Raw genomic sequence first — 24248 nt, 5'->3', positions numbered from 1 at the left:
AAGATGATATGTCAAGGAAATGGCATTCAGAGAAAAGTGGGTGAAGTGGTACTAATATCAGAGGAAATAGACTTCTAAATAAAAATGTAAAAGAAGATACTGAGGGACACTTCATGATGATAAAGGGAATCATGCGCCAAGAAGAATTAATACCTATTATTATCTGTGCTTCCAATCAGGGAGCCCCAAAACATATAAAGCAATTACTAACAGAACAAAAAGGAGAAATGAAAACGAAAAAAATAAAATAAATGTAACAAAGAGCTGGTACTGTGAAAAGGTTAATAAAATTGAGAAATTCCTGGCTAGACTCACTAAAGAAAAAACAGAAAAGATGCAAATAAATAAAATCAGGGATTAAAGAGGAAAAATTACAACAGACACCACAGAAATACAAAGATTCTTACAAGAATACTATGAAAAAGTATATAACACCAAAATTTAATAACCTAGAAGAAATGGACCAGTACTTAGAAAAATACAACCTTCCTAGACCGAATCAAGAAGAACTGGAAAATCTAAATAGACCAATCAGCACTATAGAAATTGCAACAATCATCAAAAACCTACCAAAAAGTAAAAGTCCAGGACCAGATGGCTTCACCAGTAAATTCTACCAAACATTCAAAGAAGATTTAATACTTATTCTCCTCTAACTCTTCCAAAAAGTTGAATAGGAGGCAATACTTCCGAACTCATTTTATGAGGCCAATATTACCCTGATACCAAAACCTGGTCCAGATAACACAAAGACAGACAGCTACAGACCAATATTTCTCATGAACACCAATGCAAAAATCCTACTAAGATGCTAATGAATGTAATACAGCAACATATTAAAAAGATTATACATCACAATCAAGTGGGCTTCATCCCAGGGGCACAGAGATGGTTCAACATATGCGAACTGATTAATGTGATATACCACGTTAATCGATCAAAAAATAAAAATCATATGATCATATCAATAGATGCAGAAAAAGCCTTCAATAAGATACAGCACCAATTTATGTTCAAAACACTTAACAAAATCAGTATACAATGAAAATACTGTAATATAATAAAGACCATAACTGACAAACCCTCGGCCAACATTATACTTAATGGTGATAACTAAAAACATTCCCTCTAAGATCAAGAACAAGACAAGGCTGTTCACTATTGCCACTGTTATTCAATATAATATTGGAGGACCTAGCGAGTGCAATTGGGTAAGTGAAAGATATATAAGGCATCTAAATAGGAAACAAAGAAATCAAATTGTCAATTTCGGCGGATGGCATGATTCCCTATATAGAAAGCCCTAAAGTTTTCACAAGAACACTACTAGAAACAATAAGCAATTTCAGTAAAGTTTCTGGATACAAAATCAATGTTCAAAAATCCATAGCTTTTTTACACTCTAATAACAACATGTCGGTAAAAGAAGTGGAAAAATAATTTCTTTTGCAATTGCAACAAAAAGAATAAAATGCCTAGGAATAAATCTAATGAAACATATGAAGGATGTATATAGTGAAAACTACAAGACCCTTTTAAAAGAAATCGAAGAAGATACAAAGAAATGGAAATATATTCCATGTTATTAGATTGGAAGAATCAACGTAGTTAAAATGACCTTATTACCTAAAGCAGATTTATTGAAATCCCCATCAAAATCCCATCGGCCTTTTTTTTTAAATATAGAACAAAAAAATCATCAGATTTGTACAAAAGCACAAGACTCCAAATCCCCAAAGCCATATTGAGAAAAAAGAACAAGGCTGGAGGTATCACTTTGCCTGACTTCAAATTATACTACAAAGTAACAGTTATCAAAATGGCATGGTATTGGCAGCAAAACAGACACATGGACCAGTGGAACAGAATCAAGAGTCCAGAAATAAACCCATATTTATGTGAGCACATAATTTCGACAAAAAAGCCAAAAACATTCAGTGGAGAAAGGAAAGCCTCTTCAATAAATGGTGCTGAGAAAACTGGAAAGCCACCTGCAAAAGAATGAAGCTAAACTATTATCTATCACCACACACCAAAATTAACTCAAAATGAATTAAGGACCTTAATATAAGACCTAAAACAATAAAATACCTAGATGAAAACAGAGGAACTAAATTCATGAACCTTGGACTTAAAGAAGAGTTTTGAATTTGACCTCAGAGGCAAGGGAAGTAAAAGCAAAAAAGATGAATGGGACAATATCACACTAAAAAGCTTCTGCTCAGCATGAGAAACCAATCATCTGAATGGGAAAATATATTTGCAAGTAATGTTTCCAATAAGTGCCTAATATCCAAAAATACAAAGAATTCATACAGCTCAATAACAACAAAAAACAAATGATCCAATCAAGAATGAGCAGAGAACCTGAACAGACACTTCTCCCTTGAGGACATACAAATAGCCAAAAAACAAATGAAAAGATGCTTAACATCGCTAGCTATTAGGGAAATGCAAATCAAAATCATAATAAGGACCATCTCACATCTGTTAGAATAGCTATAATCAACGGGACAAGTCATAACGAATTTGGAGAGGATGCAGAGGAAAAGGAACACTTATACACTACTGGTAGGATTGCAAATTATACAGCCACTATGGAAAACAGTATGGAGTTTCCTCAAAACACTACAAATTGATATGCCATAAAATCCAGCAATTACTCTACTGGGTATTTACCCCAAAGACTTGAAAACTCATATAAGAAAAGATATTTGCACACCGATGTTCATAGCATCATTATTCACAGTGGTCTGGAGATGGAAGCAATGGAAGTGTCCTATGATAGATGACTGGTTAAAGAAGTAGTGGTATATATATACAGTGGAATATTACTCGGCCATAAGAAGAGATGAAATAATGCCACTTGCAACAACACATATGGACCTTGAGATAATCATGCTAGGCGAAATAAGTCAAACAGAAAAAGGTAAAAATCACATGACATCACTTATATGTGGGATGTAAACCTAAAAGAAAAAAATGAACAGGACAAACAAACTAAGACTCATGGACATGGACTATAGACTAGTGCTTACCAGAGGGTAGAGGGTGGAGGAGGATGGAGAAGGTAGATGAGGTAAAAGGGATCAAATATAAGGGGAAAGGGGAGGGGGAAGTGGGTAAATGGGATCAGATATCAAACTGGACTTTGGGTGGTAAAGACACAATAGAATATACAGATGTCAAATTATAATGTACACCAGAAATTATATAATTCCGTTAACCAATGTTACCCCAATAAACTTAATTTTTAAAAAGAAAAACATATATATCTGTTTAGTCAAAGCTCAAAAGAGATACTTGGTTTCATGCCCTATAAATTAGTGTTTTTTTATTTACTGCATGGCATACTTACTTGGGGGAAGTGGTGAGCAATAAGCTACCACTATGTCTATATCTCTGCAATCAATAATGCAGTCCAGTGCAACTGATGCATGTGATACAGCAGTGTTAATGTGGGCATGTGTGGGTGAGCCTGTGTGTCTGCTCATGCATGCGTGCATACATGTAGAAGTTTTAGGGCTCACAGTAGAAGGATAAGTTTGGTTTTTCAAAAGTATTTTGTGTGTTGCAAAGATGATATACACAGGCTTTGTGATGTCACCTAGTCTCACACAGAGCTGGTACAATTCTGCAAGACTTTATATGAGGGGAGAGTTTTTCCCAGTTTGGTGCCCACCACAGAAGCCAAGTCTACTGTCCTATTGTTCTGGGAGGCTTCTGGCAGTGGTTTGGAAGTATCTCTGCTGTAAGAGCAGGCATAGCTTGTGTAAACATGCTCACGGCATTGTGCTTTAAGATAGATTGGTTATTGGAGTTGCCACCTGCTGTCATGTGCAATGTCATAAGTGAAGATTTAGAAGCTTTTAATGCCCTTCCTTTCTGTCCGATACACATTTCCGGTGCATACTGAGCAGGACATCACTTGTTAGACATCGCTAGAGTCTTGGGCACTTTTTTCTTGTAGAGATATAATTCACGTATCATAAATTCACTCTTTGATGAGTATGATTTCCAAGTGGTTTTCCTTATCTACACAAGAATTTACAACCATCACCACTATCTAATTCCAGAATATTTTTATCATTTTGCATTCATTTTACAAAGTTTACAGAAATCTTTGCATAATCCAGGATCTCAAAGTTTTTCTTCTCTGTTTTCTTATACAAGTATTATAGTTTTAGGTCTGACAGTTAAGTCTATTTTCAGTTTTGAGGTAAGAGTTGAGGTTTTTTGGTTTGTTTGTTTTTTGTTTGTTTGTTTATATTGGCCATACAAATTTCCAGTTTTACTAACAGCATTCAAATTGCTTTGCAAATTTGTCTGGGTCTATTTATCTGAACTTTCCATTATATTCATTTGGTCTATGTGTCTTCCCCTTTGCTAATACCACACTATACTGATTGAAGAGCTTAACACAAGAAATTGGCCGACTGGAGCCCATGGTACCAACTCTGTCTGCCACCAGGTTGTATAAATAAAATTTTATTGGAACACAACATTGCTCTCATTACATATCTATGGTTGCTTGTGCACTATAGATATAGAAGTCAATAGCTACAACAGAAACTATACAACCCACAAAACCTAAGAAAACCACACAAGAAGATTGCCAACCTCTGCTGTATAGTAGTCTTGAAATCAGGTTGTGTGAGATGGCCAATGTAGCCCTTTTTTTTCAATTGTTTTGGCTATTTTAGTTTATTGTCTTCACCTAAAGGCATTGTTTATTTTACATTTTAGAGTCCGCGTTTTAATTTCTGAAAAAACTTCCTGTGGAAATCTTTTTTTTAATGTATTATGGTAACATTCACATATAAAAAAATTAACCCTTTTAGAGTAAACAATTCAGTGGCATTTAGTTGTGCAACCAGGACCTCAACCTAGGTTCAGAACATTTTCTTTGCCGCAAATGAAAACTGTTACCCATTAAGCAGTTTCTCTCCATTCCTCTCGGTTCCAAGTCCCTGGCAACTACAAATCTACATTCTGTTTTCAGGGGGTTATTTTTTCTGAATATTTTATATAAACAGAATCATACAGTATGTGTCCTTTTGTGTCTAGCTTCTTTCACTTACTGTAATGTTTTTGAGATTCATCCATGTTGTAGTATGTACTAGACTTCATTGATTGTTATGACTGAATGACATTCCCTTCTATGTATATGACATAATTTGTCATTCGTGGATGGACCTTAGGACTATTTTCACCTCTTGGCTGTTATGAATAGTGCTGCTATGAACAGGTGTGGACACGTGTTTTTTAAAACCTATTTTCAAGTCCTTTTGGACTGGAATTGGGGGATCATGATATTTCTGTTTAAATTTTTGAGGTACTACCAAGCCGTTTTCTTCCTGCTGGGATTTTGATTGTGATAAGGATGAATCTATAGGATGGTGTGAGGATAATTAATAATGTTGAGTCTTCTGATTAATGAAAATAACATCTGTATTTATTTCTATTTTGATTACTTTAATCAATGTTTCATAGTATTCAACATACACATATCACAGATTTTTTGTTAGACTTATGCTAAAAGCTATATTTCATGTTTTCCTTCAATTGTAAATGACATTGATATTTTCTAATCTTCAATTTTAACAGCAATGATGGTATTCAGAAATATATATTCTCTGTGATGTTTCTGTGTTGTCTCTGTATCTACTGACCTTGCTGAAGTCAATTAGAAATTTTCTTGGTAGTCATCAATATCATCTGCTAATTGGGACTGCTTTAATTGTTTATTCTCCTCAATGTATACCTTTTTTTGTTCCTGCTTCATTACATTCCCTGAAAATGCATATTTCTATATGGCTAGAAAGAGTTTACTTGAGATTGGCCATCCTGGCCTTTTCTCAATCTTAGAGAGAGAAAAAATTTCATCATTAAGTATGATGTTTGCTTGAGGGCTATATTTTTTGAAATTAGAATCAAGAATCAAAAGCTTTATGGAAGCCCAGGCCATATTTGCTCACATAGAAGCAAATGTCCTATAAATGTATAGCATATTAAACATAGCAGTGACTTAAATGGACAAACAGGCTGTATTAGTCTGTTTGCCAGCTATAAGAAAATACTTGGCTTATAAGAAATAGAAATTTATTTCTCACTGTTATGGGAGCTGCAAGTCTGAGATCAGAGTGGCAACTTGGATAAGGGCCTTTCTCTGGTTAGTAGACTTCTCATCTTATCTCACATGCTTGAAGGAGCCAGGGATCTCTGTGACTTCCCCTTTATAATTTGAAATTCTACCCATTAGAATTTCAAATATGAATTTAGGGAAACACAAAAATTCAGACCAGACTCAGGCTTTATTTAATGAATGAAAGTAAGATTAACATTAGCAAATACTTCTATGTATCATTCCCTGCACAAACAAATTGGGAAAGAAATAGAAAAACAATGAATACAGTAAAAGCCTTTGAGAAATTTTCAACATGAATTTATAATTAAAAAATAATAGCATGATTAGATTAGAAGAAAATTTCCCTTTTTATAATTGACAGCAAATATACTGAAATGTGAAATGTTAGAAGCATGCCTGTCAGGGACAGTCATAGATATATACTATCATGTCTACTTTTTGAAGCTGCATGGAAATATAAAGCCTGAGCCAGAGATACTCAAATAAAGAAGTCTGCTTATTGAAAAGAAGAAATAAATATTTGCGGTTAAGACATGTTTGTCAATCTAGCAAATTCAGTTATTGGCCCATGGGACAGTCACATGAATAAGAGAGTTCAGAAAAACAGTGGCTGAAAGACGACAAGAGCAAAATCAAGAGTCTCGCATGCAAAAGCAATAACTACTTAAAACATATAATAGAAAATACATCCATTCAAAACTGCAAGAAGAATTTAAAGGTACCTAGGAAGAACCATAATGAAAATGTACAGGTCTTTATAGAGGCAATTATACAATTTTACTGATACAGTCAAGTTAAAGAGTCCTCAAATAAACAGAGCAGTATACCATATACATTGAAGAGAGACCAGAATGTCACGAATATCACAAATTTTTTAAACAGATTTACAGACTTGGTACCTTAAATTTAAGGCCAAGCCAAGATAACAGACCATCTTGAGCTTTTGTCCTCTGTTCTAAAAAATCCATCCCGAAAATATAGAAGAAAGAATGAAATTTAAAAGCATACACATCAGCGATATAATCTAAACAACAAAACAGGAGAAACCCCTGAGGGAGACTGAAGACTGTGGTGAGCTGGAACTTGTTTTCAGGGTGGGGGTGGTAGGAAGTTGGGAGAGTCTCCATATGGCCTGCATAGATGCAGATGACAGATGGGAAGGAGAAGTTTACATTTCTGCCCATATTTCCTTGTGGAAATCAGAGGCAACATCTCATGCCACAGATGCCAGTAGCTCTGCAGTAATAGCTGTACAGCAGGAATGATGAGATGATTGAGCCAGTAGGGCTCCAGAGGTTGTACTAATAATGACATGAAACCACCTTCGTGGGTGAGGACCGGCCATCATTTTAATGAAAGAGAAAGACTTGCGGAGAAATGGAATGTGAAGTATCAGAATAAATCAGGCAGAGGAAGGGTAGGTATGTATGTCTGAAATTTGGTGAGATGTAAAATAAATTTCAGACGTTGAAGAAGAGTTTTAAAAAGGGAAAATCAGTGCTCTAGATTATGAAATGTAAAATAAATAACTTCAAAAAAGTAGAACCTCCCAATTTCCCGCTGCTCAGCCTCTTCCTCAGAGAAAATAAATCTTTTGGGACAAAATGTTTCCATTGTTTGGCTGCCTGGCGAAGAGACACGATAGGAACTGGAGCTTCTTCTCTGACCCATGGCACAGACGGGAGCAATAGCTGCCCTCTAGCATCTGTCCTGGGATTGCAGCATTCTCCACCCGGGATGTGAGGACCCTGGGAGTGAGTACTGAGGGGCCCATCTGCCCCAGATCAGAGGACTTTGCAGAATTCATCCTGGGGTGCTACTGTGAACTGTGCACAACCAGGGCAGGGCTGTAATGTTGAGACCCCCTCTCCATCCCCACCTCCTCAAGGCACTCGGGAGTCACAGCCTTGGTATGAAGGGACACAGACTGCAGTAGGAAGAGGGCAGGGTTCCAGGTCCCGCTGGGTCAAGTGGGGATCAGAGGGAGAACTTTGAGGACTGCCAAACCCACGCAGGAACGAATCCCCGCCCCTCCTGTCAGCGCCGGGAGACTCAAGAAGTGCAGTCCGGATATGACATCAACTGACTTCCATCTCTGAAGTCTGACAGAGATGAGGGCCGGTGGTGTGAGGATGGCTGCAGGTCAGTAGAGGGAAGGAGCCCAGCTCCACAGGGATTCAAGGTATGACCCTGAGGGGAGGAATGAGGGCGCCCACAGAACACTGGTTGGCCCCGCTGTGAGCACTGAGAGTCCAGGGTAGGGTCAGGAGGCTGAGCCCCTCACCCGCTTCCTCATCGGAAGACTCAGTTCCTGAGGACCTGGATGGAAGGGTCGCGGACCCTGGTCAACACAAATACGGACCCAAGATCTTTGTGGCATGGGTGTCAGGATGCTGAGGGCAATCTGAGGGGCTCAGCCACCCTGGATAGAGGACACAAGACAAAATCCATACCGTCCCTGCTTTCAGCCCTCTGAGCCTCAGGATATGGTGGTAACAAGTGGTGTTCACTGAAATTGCCTTCAGTGCATAAAGAGAGTTTAGGCCCTTAGGATGAAGAGAACAAAAGTAGGTGGGCAAAAGATAAAGAACAATCATACTGGGGGTCAAGTTGAGGACCAGAGGGTTGAAGAAGCTGATAGATTCCATCTGAGGACTTCTGGTCAACTCTTCTAATCCCCTGGGTTTAGCGGCCTGATGTGATATCCACAAGCTCCCCCAAGGGATTCTATGGGCAGTGAGGGCTCTGGTCCAAGGGGCCTGGGCTCCTGTCAGCAAAGGGAGGATCCCGGGACTTGCCGGAGCTCAAGGTGAGGACTGCAAGGGAGGACAGAGGAGACCCCACAGAGTTCGCCCATGCTGTTAGAGATGCAAAGCCTCGTGATCAGATGACCATATGCGCATTTCCTGACTTGCGCATCCGCATCTCAGAAAGACTGGAGGAGGACACGGTTCCTTGTGGGAGCAAAGTGAGGATCCTCAGTGAGGACTGAAGGGACTTCGGTACCCAGAACAGACGAGAACCAACAGAAGACCACTCCCACTGTTCGCCCCTGGAAGATTCCATGTCGAGTTTATCCCCACATAGCATTTCTCGACTTCCCCATCTGGGTCTGAGAATGTCTGGGGTCTTGATATAAGGGACAGGGCCTGAAGTTGCAGGATGGGAGAGCCTAGGTCCTGCTGGGAGTCAAGGTGAGGACCAGAAGGGAAGAGCGAGTGTAACCCAATATCCAGAACTAAAGGGAGCACCACAGAATCCCAGTCTGCTCCTACTGTCAGCTCTGGAAACCCCTGGAGGACTGTCAGGTTGAACCCTTCCTCATTTCCAGAAGGGTGGTCTCAAGGAGGGGAGGGCCTTGGTCTGAGGGTCTGGACCCAGGTCAGCTGGTGCAGGTTCCCAGGCCCAGGCAGGGGTCACAGTGAGGACCAAGTGGGCCCCCCACACCAGGGCTCATGGAGTCCTGACCTGCCGAGCCTTTTTCATCATGGATGGGGAGATCTGGTATCAGTGGGTGGATGGCTCCCCTCACTTCCTCTTGTAATGTCTTATGAAGATGAAGCCTTGGCTTAAGTAAGGTGGCCTCAAGTCAACAAATGGAGTTTTCGCAGTCACAGCAGAGTGACAAGATGAAGACTGCATGGAACCATCCCATTTCGGAACAGATGGACCTTATAGAATATAGTGACACACTGGTGTACTTGGCAACACCTCTTAGACCCTGAGAAGATGTGGCCAGATGTGGAGCCACCCCACATTTTCCTGGGCATTCTCATGGGTATGTGGTCTTATTCTGTGTGTTCTGTCTTAGGCCAGCAGAGGGGGTTAGGCAGGCCCTGCCAGGGGACAGGTGAGGATGCTGAGTGAGCATTGAAGGGGTCACCCGAACAGGACAGACGAAACCTCACAGCACTTGATCCCCCCAGACCACACTGTCAGTGTCTGATCCTCGGGCTGTGCTGGCTGCACCCCGAGGAGCTGTCTCACTTCCTCCTTAAGGATCTTATAGGAAAGACTGCTGAGGAGAGATCCCTTTGAGGCCCAAGAGTACCCCTAAAGAGAATATGAGTAAGGTAATCTTTTGAAGAGACACCTAGGGAGCATTTCTGAGCTGAAGCACTTATAGTGCCTCTCTCCCCCAGGCCTGTGGGGCCCTATCACCCACCTTCTGCTCACACTCTTGTTGCAGCCTGACAATAGTCACCATGCATCTCAGTCAGATCCATGAGCTCCCCAAGCTTGGGAGAAGCCCATCAGGACCCAAGAGAGAAGTATGGCCTGCTGGAGTCTCAGTTGCTTGGAGCTGAGGTGATGGAACGGGATTCAGTGCCTCCCTCTTTTTCCATATCTTCCTCCCCCTCTGTCCTGTTACCCGTCATCCTGGAGGAGATGGGTGGTGCTGCAACATAAAGCCTTCTCCAGAGCCCTGAGGGTGCCTGTCCTTCTCCCCCTGCTATGGCTACCCCTCCATGGAGCCAATCTGAAGATGAGGGCTTCAGCAGCAGCGAGGACTCTAAAGATGCATAAATGAGCCAATGCAAAGGCTGAAATGCTAAGTTGGATCATCGAAGAGTACCAAGACTACTTCCCTGTAATCTTTGGCCTAGCCTCTGTGTCTCTGCAGCTGGTCTTTGGCATCGATGTGAAGAAAGTGGATGCCAGAGACCACTCTTCTGTCCTGGTCACCACCCTGGGCCTCACCTATGATGGGATGGTGAGTGATGGGCACAGCATGCCCAAGACCAGTCTCCTGGTCATGCTCCTTGGCTTGATCCTCCTGGAGAGCAACTGCGCCCTCAAGGAGGACATATGGGAAGAGCTATGTGACATGGAGGTGTATGTTGGGAGGGAGCATTGCATCTATGGGGCGCCCAGGGAGCTCATCACCTATGTTTGGGTGTGGGAGCAATATGTGGTGTACCGGCAGGTTACCAACAGCTGTCCCGCTCGCTATGAGTTCCTGTGAGGTCCCAGAGAAACCAGCAAGTTGAAGATCATGGAACATTTGCTCAAAGTCTGTACAAGGGATGTTAATGCCCTCCCATCCCTGTCTGAAGAGGTTGAGGGCAATGAGGAAATGGGAGCCTGAGTTAATGTTGCAGCCAGGTACGTTTCAGGCTCACATCCAGCATCTTTTCCTGCTGAGCATGAAGTGAGGCCAGTTCTCTCTGTGTTTGAGGAGAGTTGTCAGCATTCTAGCTAGTGAGGGCCAGGAGTGGGAATATGGGCCATCGCATCTTTAAATTTCTGTGATGACTGAGATATTGATCTTTTTTGTTTTTTTTAGGAATTTTTCAACTGTTCCTTTTAATAGAAGGTTTAGTAACCTTCGGAATCTATTTGTGCATGACCTTGACCATACATGTATTTGTACTAACCACTCGAAGAGTGAGAGTTTTGCCTTTGTGTGACACAGATTGGGATGCCTTCCATCCTAGTTTGTGATCCTGAACTAGATCACATGGCATCGAAACAGGGTTTCCTTGGAAATGTGAAAGAACTTAGCAGTACAATAGAGGTAGTCAATAATTAGACAAATGAAGTAAAATTTTATTAATCCTTGCTGTTTATCCCTTCTCGTCTGTCATTTTATGAAATAAATTCTGTATGTGTACCTGAGATTGCTTGGTTCCTTTCAGAAACTTGGAGACATTTTATCTGAATGGAGAACATCCCTGCTCAGTTTACTGAGTCTCTCCTCTGAAAGGCTCCGTGTTAGTGGTGGGGATGAAACAGGAGGGAAACTGAGTCCAGGGCTCATGCAACCTGCACCACTCACAGCTAAAAGCCCGACACAGGAGTTGGGTTAAATAGAGTAAGCGTTTATTAGAGGGTCGCAACTCCCATAGACACGGTTGGCTCTCGCTCCAAAAGCCTGACTCCCTGAGCCGTTTGGGAGCCCCGATCACATGAGGAAAGCAGCAGTCACAGAAATTAAGGGTGTGGGGATGGCCAAGATCATCTAGCTTGTCTTTTCAGCCCAGACTTGTTTCCTGGGCCACCTGGAGGGGAGGTGAGAGGAACTGGGTGTCCGGTCCTGGAATCAGCTTCTGCGTCATCCCATGATCTTGCTCCTTGGAAAAACTAGCTCATCAAGGAAATAACTGACTTCCCCAGCGAGGGGAGCAAATTATGCTGCTTAAGAATGCCTTCTCAAGTGGAGCAGGCAGATAATGTCCATGGGAATACCCGAGAAGCATACAGTGCCCATGGGAACAGCAGAAATGTCCTTGGGAGCAGGCATTGCCCACAGAGTCCTTTGTTCATTGTGTTCCTTGGGGCTGATGACCGGGAAATCTTTTCTATCTTCTGAGTACCTGGAGAGGCTATTCTTGAATCGACTCTATATTCTACCCTGACATAACTCTTTCATTTACTTTTTTTTGTGTCAGTCTTCCAGATAGGGGTTCTTTGTATCAGGGCCTTCTTCAGGGACACTGGGATAAGGTGGACACATTCATGAATAGAATGATAATAAAGGACCTGCAGTCATACAACGAAGGTGCCAAGGTGTCCCCTAAGTCCTCCAAAACAAGCAAAAGAAGGAGAGAGGAATTGGGGCTCCATGGGAGAGCGCTCAGGTGTAACTAACCTGAGCCAGGGCTGTTCAGGGCTTTGGGAAACACTGCAAAGGAGACAATTGCAAAGCCTCAGGACATCCCCAACTCCCTGCTGCTTCTCGGGGTCTTCAGTAAAACTAAATCTTTAGAATACACTGCTCCCAAAAGCTCAGTCTGGTGAACAGACAACATGAGAAGGAGGGGTTCTCCTCTGACCCTCTCCCATGCTCTTGGGTGCTGCAGATGACCCTCTAGCATCTGTCCTGGGACAGCTGAATTCTCTGCCAGGGTTGTGAGGACCCTCGGAGTGAGGACTGAGGGGTCCACCCACCATAGAACAAAAGGCTTTGCAGAATCCTTCTCTAGGAGCTACAGTCAGCTCTGGGACTCCAGGCAGGGCTGTCAGACTGAGCATCCCCACACACCTCCTCAGGGAACTCTGGGAATCAGAGATTTGGGCTATGGAGCAGACACTCAGGACAGAAAAGGGTGGAGAATAGCTGGGAAAAGGCGAGGACTAGAGGAAAGACTTTGGGCCCCCCTTTTTAGGACTGAACTCTGCCCCAGCTAGCAGCTCTGGTGGATACCAGAAATGCTGTCCAGATGTGACATCCACTGACTACTGTCCTGGAAGTCTGAGAGAGGTGAAGGCACAGAGCAACTGCCTTAAAAAGAGGAAAATATGAAAAGGGAAAAGAAAAGAGCCACCTTAGGCGGGGAAACCTGACAAACTCTACCTCTGCCGCACGATCGAGGTCAGCATCTACAGTGATGAGCCCTGTTCATGACATGTGTGTGTCCTTCATGCGATCTGATGAACATGGTCTTTACCTCTGAGGCCCTCCTCTCATAACCATGGAGCCCCAATCTCAGCATGGGAAACTCATCAGACAAACCTCAGTCCACGGACACCCTACAAGGCACCTGACTGGTACTGCTGAACGTGGTCAAGGTCATCAAATACATAGAGTGTGTGAGACACTCTCACAGCCAAGAGGTTATTAAGAAGACTTGGCAACTCAATGTAATGTGGGATGCTGGGCTGGATGCTGGAACAGAAAAACGGGGAATAAAAGACATCAGCTTTAAAAAGAAAACAGAAAATCTGAATACAGCATGAACGTTAGATAATAATTCTTCCATATTAGGTCATGAGTTCTAACACATGTAGCATATTAATATTAGCTGTTAATAATAGGGCCAACTGGGTGTGGGGTACATGAGGATGCTCTGTACAACAATGGCAAATTTTCCATAACTACAAAACTGTTCAACATAAAGTCCATTGAAATTTGTTAAATTAAAAGGACACATGAGACCTATGGAAGGTAATGGGTATGTTTAAGTAAAGCAAAATATAAAGCAAAGACAAGCACACAGAATGAGGCAGCTTGAAGCAAAACCTTCCTGACTTATCTTCAGCTCTTTGCTCACCCTAAGCCTCCAAAATTGATTCCTCCACAAATCAGGCCTTATCTTCATCATTAACACCTCCACACACCGAACCTCCTTTCCCACCCCAGGCCAAAGTCTAATTCAGCCTCTTATTTCATGTCAGGACAAAGACAGCAGCCCCTACAGGTGGTCTGCCTCCAACTGGTGCCCGACACTGTAGGTCTCCCAAGTTGCCTTGTGAGAACAGAAGTGTGATGGTGTCGTTTGTCTGCACAAAGCTTTTTGGCATCACCCAGAGGGGAAGGAGCACCCCAATGCCAGGGCTTGGCCAGGAAGACCACATGGTGACAGCCTCATGGACTCACAGCTCCGCCCTCCCCGGGCCTACTTGCAGTTGGGCAGGTGGTCAGTCTCCTCAGGCCTCTGCGACCTGAGGACTCAGCTCAGGAGGCCCAGGAGCCACCTGCCACCTACCTGCATCCATGCAGCCTGGCACACAGTTGGTGCTCAGGGGGCACACAGTTTTCCTCACGGAGCCCTCATGAAAAGAGGGCAAAAGTCAGATCATCATGGGACCCTTCAGAGAAACATTTCTCCCTACCCTATGATCTTTCCTTTAGAAGGTTCTGGTAGCTACAGACATTATCCATGGGCACTGACACTCCCCTGCACCTACCAGATTCTTCCAAGTCATTGAAGCACTGATGCTGTTCCTGGCTGTCAAAGCACATCATTGAGTGACATCACAAGGCCTGGGGATCACTAGGGTCGATCTGGGAAAAGACACAGCTGGCCTACCTAACGTTTTAGGGTCTTACGCAAACATCCAGAAGCAGCTTCCTACTCAATATGCATGCGAAATCACCTCCTTGGGGACATAATCCCTCTTCTGGCTGCTCTCTGGAGGAAATGCAAAAGAGGAAATTGAAATATTATAGGTAAAAAGAGGTTTGGGCTTGGCGATGAGTAAGTCGAGGTGTTTCACACCTTGAAAGAGGTTGTGTGAGCAAGGATGGCTCCAAAATAACCACATGGAGGGCAGACCCTCCAATTCCAAGCCATGTCAGGGAGAATTACGAATGTGACCCTAACTTCCCAGGAAACATGCACCTGAGAGGCCAAAGGCCAGGCCTGGTGCAGGGTGTTTCCCTAGGTATTCAGTACACCACTGGGGCAACAGTTCCCTGCAGGGCTTTGAAGCATGGGCTTCCAAGTGAGTGATGAGACTTGAGGAGGTCTGGGCGCCTCCCCCAGGGCCAACTCCCACAGCCTAATGTATTCTGCCTGCCATGGTGCAGGAGGCCTGAGCCTCACTCCAATCAGGGGGACAACAACTTATAACATGTTTATGAGATCCTGCCGTGTGAGACGGACCATCCTCTATAACATTTACAGCAGGAACTATAAACCGCATCAGTCAGTGTGCACTGGGATCGAAATGCGTATACTGCTTCAGAATCTTCGCCCTCTGGGGAAGGCACATCTCCAACACGCAGTAGCACTAGCCATGCCGACTCACCACTCAGTGGGGACACGCATTCTGCACCCAGGTCACGTCCCGTATATACTCACCAACTCTCTGAACTTGATCTATTACTGTGCCCATGTTGCAGGTTAAGAAATCGAGGCACGGAGAGTTCACATGATTTGCTAGGCTTAGGAGCAGTGGACTCTCCACGAAACGGAGCTGCATATGGTGCAGCGCCCTGGCCCTGCACTGGTCTGGGCGCCTCCCCCACAGTGAAGAGGATTCCAGCTGTCTTCTTTGGTGACCTAATGCCTGACGCCTCAGGCCCCATGATTCATAGACTGCATGAACCCATGCAGCTAGGTCAGCGAGTGTCTGACACTCCACCCGACCCTACCACGTGGCCTCTGCCAGCACCGTCAGGTCCCCTTCTGTCCTGAGCTGAAGGCCAGGTCCCTGAGGAAGAAGAGGTCTTTCAACAAGACTCTGTGAGGGTAGAGAAGGTTCTACTAGGATGTGGCTGATGGAGGTATGGCTCTCAGAAGACTCTAGTGTCCGGCACGGGCCCAATGCTTCCATTTACCTGCCCAGTCTGGTCCCTTCCCTCCAAGCTGGCTGGATGGTTGGACATTGTCCTATGGCTCAAGCTGCTAGACAGGCTGGACGTCAGGCACAGGGCTGGCCAGCAGTTCACAGCACAGTGCCTCTGGGCCGGTGACTCTCATGCGTCCACACTGGGTGAGGGTCTGTGGGGCCCTTTTGGACAGAATGTCTGTCTCAGTGCAGGACAAACATGGCTTTGCCTCTGATTCTGCCTCGTGGACATTCCTTGGCATCACACCCTAGAGACTGCCACCAGCCCAGCCCAATTCCTATGCCCACCCACAGCTCAGGGATCAAGGACGGGGGAGATCCAGTACCAATTATTTTCTCCCAGAGGTTGCAGGATGCTACCAGGGATTTTTTCCACACAGGAGGGCAAGCGAGAATCTGGCAGAAGGTCAGCTCCTTGCCAAGGAGGCTGGAGTTCAGGGCAAGTTCTAAACCCTGCAGTGGAATGGGGGCTTTTCAGGGGAGCATGGCCATGCCTGAGTCTCAGCGCACCAACCATTCAGGGAAGAGTACTTGTCCAGTGACTCATTCCCTCAAGGACAGGGACCCTGATTTCTCAGGAAATCCTTTCAGATGATGGGGATAAAACACCTTGTTCTTGGTGGTCAAACGTGCTGGGAGAAATCTGCAGGATGCTAGCTCCCTGTTACAGGTGGACATTTCTCCATGATCCAAAGGCACTTCTCAGAGAAATTCCATTTCAGACAATCCTCTCAAAACCAAGACACACCATCTGTCCAGTCTGGCAGATGCCACCTCCCAGTTTCATTACAATCAACTCCCATGAGAAAAGCTCAGTATCCCAAAAGCCCCAAACTAGCCTGGCTTGGCCTGTTTACACTGGAGTGCTCTCCCCTGGAGGCCTACCTCATCTCCTCTTCCTTGACGTGTTCTGTAGGACTTAGGGGACACCTCAGCACCTTCCTTATATGACTGCAGTCCCTACACAATCGTTCTGTGTGTGGGTCTCTCCTGCTTATCCTCGTCTCCTCACCACTAGCACAGGGCCTTCCAGAGGACAGGGGCTCAGTGAACGTGTGGGGAATAAGTGAACCTCTGAGCCGACGTCTTTTTTATTCCCAAAAATGTCTCCCACTTTCTTGAATGAACCAAGCAAATCCAGGTATATGAAAATGTTTTATAGAATGACAGACAAGAAAAGATGAGATGCAGGAATTTACAAGGTTTTACTTTTATTTCTGTACTTCTTGACCACCTTGGATTTCCTAGTGAGTTCTTTCACATTTCTATGGAAATCCTGTTCCAGTGCCATGTGATCTAGTTCAGGATCACAAACTGGGATGGAGGGTGTCTCAATTTGTGTTACACAATAGCAAAACTTTCACTCTTGAACAGCTTAGTACAAATACATGTATGGTCAATGTCATGCACAAACTTAGAGGCTAGTGATTTTAAACCTTGTATTGAAAGGAATGGCATTTGAAAAATTCTTTAGAGTCAGAAAGATGAATTTCTAAATCATCATGGGAGCCAAAGATAACACTACAACTTGTTTCCCTAATTTTCCCTGGTCCCAGCAGCTCTCTCCTCAAACACAGAGTGAAAAATAGGCCTCACTTCATGCCCAGCAAGAGATGATGTTTGATGTGGGCCTGAAATGTGCCTGTCTGTAAGTGTGGCTCAGGCCTCTTCTTCTTCATTGCTCTGAGCCTCTTCAGACAGAGGATTCTTACTTTTGAGATTGAGCAAATACTCTAGGACCTTCAGCTTGCTGGTTTCAGCATGGGCCCTGGGGCCCCACAAAAATTCGTAGCGAACAGGATTGCTGTTGGCGACCTGCCGGTACACCACATACTGTTCCCGCACCCAAACACTGGTGATGAGCATCCTGGGCTCCCCGTAGATGCAATGCTCCCTGCCATCATACAGCCCCATGACATTCAAGGATTTCCAGACTTCCTCCTCAGGGGCACAGTCACCCTCCAGGAGGATCAAGCACAGGATCGTGACCAGGAGGCCCGTCTTGGGCAAGCAGTGCCCGCCATCATAGGTGAGGCCCAGAGTGGTGCCCAGGAAATAAATGTTGTTGCTGGGGTCAACTTCCTTCACCTCAATGCCAAAGAGCAGCCTCAGACACCGCGAGGCTTGGCTGAAGATCTCAGGGAAGTGGTCCTGGTGCTCCTTGATGATGCGACTCAGCATTTCCGACTTGGTGGTTGGCTCCTTTGTGCGATACTTTAGGAGAAGGAACGCCACCAGGTCAACCATCTTCAAATGCAGTTCCTCCTTCTGGGAGGACTCAGAGTCTTCATGATCCTCCCTGGTGCTCCGCCCCTCCTCATCTTCATTACTAGGGCACTCTTTCTTGGTTTGGCTCAACATAATGGCCTCCCTGGCAGTGGGGGAAGGACAGGTACCCTCTGGGCTCTGGGGAGGACTAGATGCCACATCAGCAGCAACTTCCTCTGGGCTGTCTGACAGGACAGAGGAAGAGGAAGATAAGGAGGAAGAGAAGGATACAGCCTCCTCCTCCTCAACCCCAAGCAGTTGCTCTTGCAGCAAGCCCTGTCTCTCTCTTAGATCCACATCATCTTCCCCCTGCTTGGAAAGCTCGTTCATATGACTGAGAGACATGGTGACTCTTGATGAGACGGCAACAGAAGTGTGGGCGGACGGTGGTCAGTGGCGACCCACGCCTGCGGGAGAAAGAGAGTGAGCAATCTCACCTCAGAAATGCGCCTTGGGCGGCTCTGAGAAAGGCGACTTACAGATCTCCTTTTTAGGGTGCTCTGGGGCCTCACAGCGGTCTCCTGTTTGGGTGTCCTGGCCTCTAAGAACCTGAAGCAACTAGTGAGATGGCTCCTCAGGGTGCAGCTGGCACAGTTCATGCTCATGGGCTGACAGTATGATGGGTAGATTTGGAGACTGTGGGGTCTCCTTTCTTGGGGGTTGGGGACCCACTGGGTACACATTCAGGGTGGGTGCCTCACCTTAATTCCTGGCACTGTCTGGCCTGCCTCTGCTTTGTGACATGAGGACATGTACCTCAGACCAAGGCCTGCACCTACTGGATCCAGCAGCCCCTGCAAGACAAAACAGAGACTTTAATGTGCACATGTCAAGCAAAGCCTGGGGCCCTAATGCTGTCAGGAGTAAATTCCAGACTCTGTGAAATAACCTCTCTTCCAGGAAGGTGGTCCTCTCCTTGCTCATTCAGGGTGCCCATGTTTCCCCCACCAGGGCCTGGCCTCCCGTTCCCTGCTGGCCTGAGGCAAAACATTGAGAAGTGGTACACACACTCCTGAGACTGAACAGAAGGAAGTGTGGGGCCTCACATCTGACTGCACGTGCCCAGAGCACCCCAGGGGTCTATGAGGCATCACTGAAGGGCTATAGCCAATTATCCTGGGACACATTCCCATCATATGGCCCCTTGACTCCCTGCAGGTCCTAGACAACACCCTCCATTCTCTGAGCCCACTCTACTTAGAACAAGGCCTCCTCTCCATTAGACACTGGAAGAGGAACTGAGCAGAGCCAATCCACGCACTGTTCCCAGTTTCCCCACAGCTGACAGAGCAGGCAGGCCAGGCCTGGACTCCCCAGTGTTCCAGCTCTCCTCAGTGCTCACCTTGATTCCTTTCAGGGCCTGGGGACCCTCCCACGGTGATCTGAGTCCAGGCCCCATACCAGGGCCCTCCCCTCCCTGAGACCACCGATCTGGGACTGAGGAAGTGCTCAGCTTGACAGCACTGCCCAGGGTTTCCAGGGCTGAGGGTCAGAGCAAGGCAGACTTCTGTGGGGACCCCCTTTGACAGGGGTGAACTCACTCGCTCCTCAGGTTGATCGCCTTGATTCTGAGCAGGATCTGGTCCTCCTCCCTCTGTGGACCAGATGTCGCCTTTGGAGGTGGGCTGACGTCGTCCTCACAGACCAAGGTCCTCACCTTCCTGAGAGCTCTGAGACAAAATGAGATGAAGCCACAACTGCTCCCCACTCCACAGCCCCGAGGTCACCCGCGACCAACAGCATGCTAGCCTACCTTTTCTGGGGCATGGAGTCCCTTTACATTGTCCACCAGAGACTTATCTCTATTCCTTCCTGGTCCTGGATCTACTCCCTACTGACCTGATTTCACCCTGAGTAACTGTCCTGCATAAGGACAGCTCACAGGAAGCATGTCACAAAGGTGAAGCATGTCACAAAGATGAAGCATGTCACAAAGGTGAAGCGTGTCACATCCTGTTACCCCTGACTGGGGCCTCCCGAATGAGGATGGGGATACCCAGATGCTGTAGAGTCTCATTCGTTCTCAGAGAGCGGGTAGCTACAGTTCTCCCCAAATAAATGTTCTCACCCTTCCAACCCTGGCAAAACCTCGAGTCCTCTATTCACGACTTGAACTCATCTGATCTGATGAAGGCCGCCACCTTCCGAAGACCCTGGGAACGTGAGGGGGAACCACCTCCGCACACCCATGTCAGGGGTCTCCCAGGCCTACTAGCAGCACAGAGCGGGTTTCTGTGGGTCCCCGTGGTCCTGGGTCGTGGTAACCTCGGTCCACCCCAAGCTATCCCTGTCACTCACAGAGGGCCTGGGCCCTTTCCCTTCTGCTGCCCTGAGGATGCAGAGCGGAGGCCAAGGCACCATGTCGCTTAGATCCCCACTTATTGGGGAAGTAGAGGAAGAGACTCCTTCAGACTTCCTGCCAGGCCTCCCAGAGCTTACTGCAGGGGTTTTCTGATATATATTGAGGGGAGTTTTTCTGCCTACTGTGGAACCCCGAGTCTTACCTCAGTATACTCACCTTGAAGACTCTGAGGCCTTGGACTCGGCACCCCACACACCAAGGCCCTCATCTCACTGAGACATGCCAGGTGGGTTTCAAGACACATCATATTGTCCGTCTCCCATGCCCCTAACAACCAAGCTATGTCCTTAGGACCTGAGCCCACTGGTCCCTTGGAGTCTGGGTGGGTGGGGCCCTCATGCCTGCCTCAAAACCTACACTGTGTTTACTGGTAGAGCCTGGGACCCCACCCCTTGTTGCCCTGTGTCCAGCTCCATCAGACAAATGCCCTCATCTCCCTTAGCCACACCTCAGGCAGAAGCATAAAAACAACCAAAGGCACCCCCTTGTGATGAGGCTCCCCCGTGCTGATGGCAGGGACAGGGCACAGTGGGGCCTCTTTAATGAGTGCTGGGGCCCTCCTCCGTCCTTCCCCAGTCCTCACCTTGGATCTTGGCAAGTCTGGGTCCACTTCTTCTGCCTACCTGGATGCTGATCCTTCAGACCTCTGGAGCCAGTGCCCCTCCTCCTCCCTTAGGGTCCTCCCCTTGACTTATAGCTGGACCTTGGCCCACTCCTTTGTCTGTTTGAGATCCTCTTCTTCATACCAAGTCCCCAGTCTTTCCCAGACCCGGTGTTGAAATCCAAGACATGCTTCACATGCTCATGCCACCATGGGCCATCCAGGACTGGCTCAGTCCTCCCCCTGTGTCCTCGTCCTCAACCCCGGCAGGGCCTGGGCACTCCCTTCTGCCAACCTGAGGCCCTGCTACTTACACCAAGTCCTGTCACCTCTCAGAAAGGGATGTAGAAGTCAGAAAAACAAGGCATGTGATCCTCTTTCCCTGGGGTCTGCCAGGGCTCATAGCAGGGGCGGACTTCTATGGAATACCCTCTGTTGTGGGTCCTGGGACCTCTCAGTCCTCCCTCAGGGCCCTCAACTTCACCTGGAAAATCCTGGACCCTCCTTCTTACGACCCAAGGCCCTGCTCCTACACCGAGTCCCCCAAGCCTCACACACTGGATATGGATGGCAGGACATGCCACTTGGGGTCATCCCTCTTGACCTCCCAGGGCTGACTATTCTGAGGTTGAGGATCCCCTAGTCCTCCGCCAATGTCCTCACCATGGCACCAGTGGGACCAGGGATCCTCCGCTCTGCCGCCAGAGGCTTTGCTCCTTATTCCAACCACCCCTAATCCCAAAGTCCCCAACGCAGAAATCTGGAACCGCCACATGTGCTCATGCCCCCTCCCGCCTCACCCAACACCCCAGTAAGCCCTGCTATATGTGCCACTGTTCTGGCATCCAGGGTCCCTCAATCTCACTTAAGGTCCTCACCTTGTCTCGGGCAGGTCCTGGGCCCTCCCCCTGCTGACTTGTGGTTGCTACCCTCAGATGTTGTCGTTGACTCCAGGGGTCTCTATGGAGGGTGGGGTTTGGTGGGGGTGGGGTAGTTTTCCATCCCACAGCCCAGCCCTGGGGACTCTCCGCGCTGACAGTGGGGGCAACCAGGATTCTAGGGGGGCCCTCAGTCTTCCCTCAGGGTCGTACCTTGAATCTCTGCCGGACTGGGCTCCTTTCCCCTACCGACCTGATATCCGCCTCCCAGAGGCGGTCCTCACCTCTCTCACACTTCCTGGACGGAAGTCGGTGGACGTCACATCCGGACTGCTCTTCTGGGGTCCCCCAGGCCTGACGGGATCGACGACACTTGGTTCCGGAGTGTTCCTGCAGTCCTGCCCCTGGGCTTGCCCTTGACCCGGCAGGTCCTGGGCCCGCATCCTCAGCGGTCCTGAGTCTGTGCCCCTCACACCCAGTCCCTGACTTCCCGCGTTGGCGGGGGAGGTGTTGGTGCGGTTCTCAGCCTGAAAGCCCTGACCGGGGTTCTCAGAGCTGGCCTTAGTGGCTGATGAGATTCTGGGGCGGGCGGACACCTAGGTCCTCACTCCGAGGGTCCTCTCAACCCTGGAGGAGAACTGCAGTCCCAGGACAGATGCCACAGGGGCAGCTGCAGCGCCTGTGACCCTGGGGGAGGGTCAGAGGCGAAACCTCCTTCTCATAGTCTCTCTTCACCATTTTGTCCAACTGAGACTTTAGAAACAGTGTGTCCTAAATGTTTCCTTTTTACTGGAGATGCTCAGCAGCTGCAAGGAATTTGGGAGGTGCTGAAGATTTGCAGTAATCTACCTTTGCCTTTGGAGTGCAGGGGTTTCGCTTTTTTATTTTCATTCATAGTAATATGTCTTACTTCTCTACCTAGTGTGTGTACTATATCTATCTATATCTATATCTATATCTATCTATCTATCTATATATCTATACATATCTCAACAACATAGATTAAATGTTCTTATATACCCATATATATGCATACTATGTAATAAACATGTATGTATGCATGCATATTTGTCATGTATATTATATCTGATATACTATGTAAGTTATTTGATGAAAGAATAACTGCACTTGTTTTGCACGAACCTCTCTGATTCTCACTCATCTACTTCTAGTCTATTCTTTATATTCTATTGAAATAATAATTTTGAAAGGCCAGTTCACACCCACTCAGATGGTTTCACATATTCGTTGGCTGTCTCTGGAAACAAATGCCTCAAACCTCCTATCATCCCTGCTGTCCTGGTATTGTCCCAGTGTTCCTGGCATGTGTGGTCTGAGGGCTTCAGATTTGTGCAGTGAAGTAGGGACAGGAGTTTAAAATCTTCCCTCCTACCATCCTGTAATCTGCACCATGCAGCCTACCACCCCTCCCAGCTACCTGCTCTCACATCCTACCCCAAACACAAGTACCAGCTCACCACAGTCTTCAGTCTCCCCCAGGGCTTTCTCTATTTTGTTGTTTAGATTTTGTTGTTCATATGGCGTATTTTTTAAGACTTCATTTTTCAGAGCGCTTTTAGGTGCACAAAAAATTAAAGAGGAAGGTACAGAGATTTCCCAGTAAGCATCTGTCCCCACATTGCATAGCTCCCCCATTATCAACACCCCCGGCAGACAGGTACATTTGTAATCATTGATGAACCCATGTTGATACCTCATCACCAAACATCCATTATTTACATTCCGGTTCACGCTTGGTATTGTGCATGGATGAGTTTGGACAATGGTATAACGCCATGTATCTATCATTATAGTATCATACAGAGTATCTTCACTGTTCTAAAAGTCCTCTGTGGTATGCCTATTCATTTCTCTCCCTACAGCCTTTGGAAACCTCTGGTCTTTGTACCATCTCTATAATTTTACCTTTGAATCATACAGTATATAAACTCTTCAGATTGCCTCTTTTTGCAT

The 24248-nt window shown here is 46.3% G+C and overlaps 2 protein-coding genes across 2 annotated transcripts; one reads left to right on the top strand and one right to left on the bottom strand.

Moving 5' to 3' along the window:
* Positions 1 to 8280: 8280 nt before the first annotated feature.
* LOC118607753 (melanoma-associated antigen 9-like) lies at positions 8281 to 11114 on the top strand. Its single transcript, XM_036226564.1, has 3 exons — positions 8281 to 8290; positions 8923 to 9116; positions 10692 to 11114. The coding sequence occupies exons 1-3, from the start codon at positions 8281 to 8283 to the stop codon at positions 11112 to 11114; spliced, it is 627 nt and encodes a 208-aa protein (XP_036082457.1).
* Positions 11115 to 17359: 6245 nt separating this feature from the next.
* On the bottom strand, positions 17360 to 18778 carry LOC107508096 (melanoma-associated antigen 10-like). The gene has a single exon (XM_036227299.1). The coding sequence runs from the start codon at positions 18776 to 18778 to the stop codon at positions 17825 to 17827; it is 954 nt and encodes a 317-aa protein (XP_036083192.1). The 3' UTR covers positions 17360 to 17824.
* Positions 18779 to 24248: the final 5470 nt, after the last annotated feature.

The sequence above is a fragment of the Rousettus aegyptiacus genome, unplaced genomic scaffold, assembly GCF_014176215.1.
Source record: "Rousettus aegyptiacus isolate mRouAeg1 unplaced genomic scaffold, mRouAeg1.p scaffold_m13_p_9, whole genome shotgun sequence".
Classification (NCBI taxonomy): Eukaryota; Metazoa; Chordata; class Mammalia; order Chiroptera; family Pteropodidae; genus Rousettus; species Rousettus aegyptiacus.
Note: the sequence above shows the minus strand (reverse complement) of the source record. Positions and strands in the feature narration are given on the sequence as shown.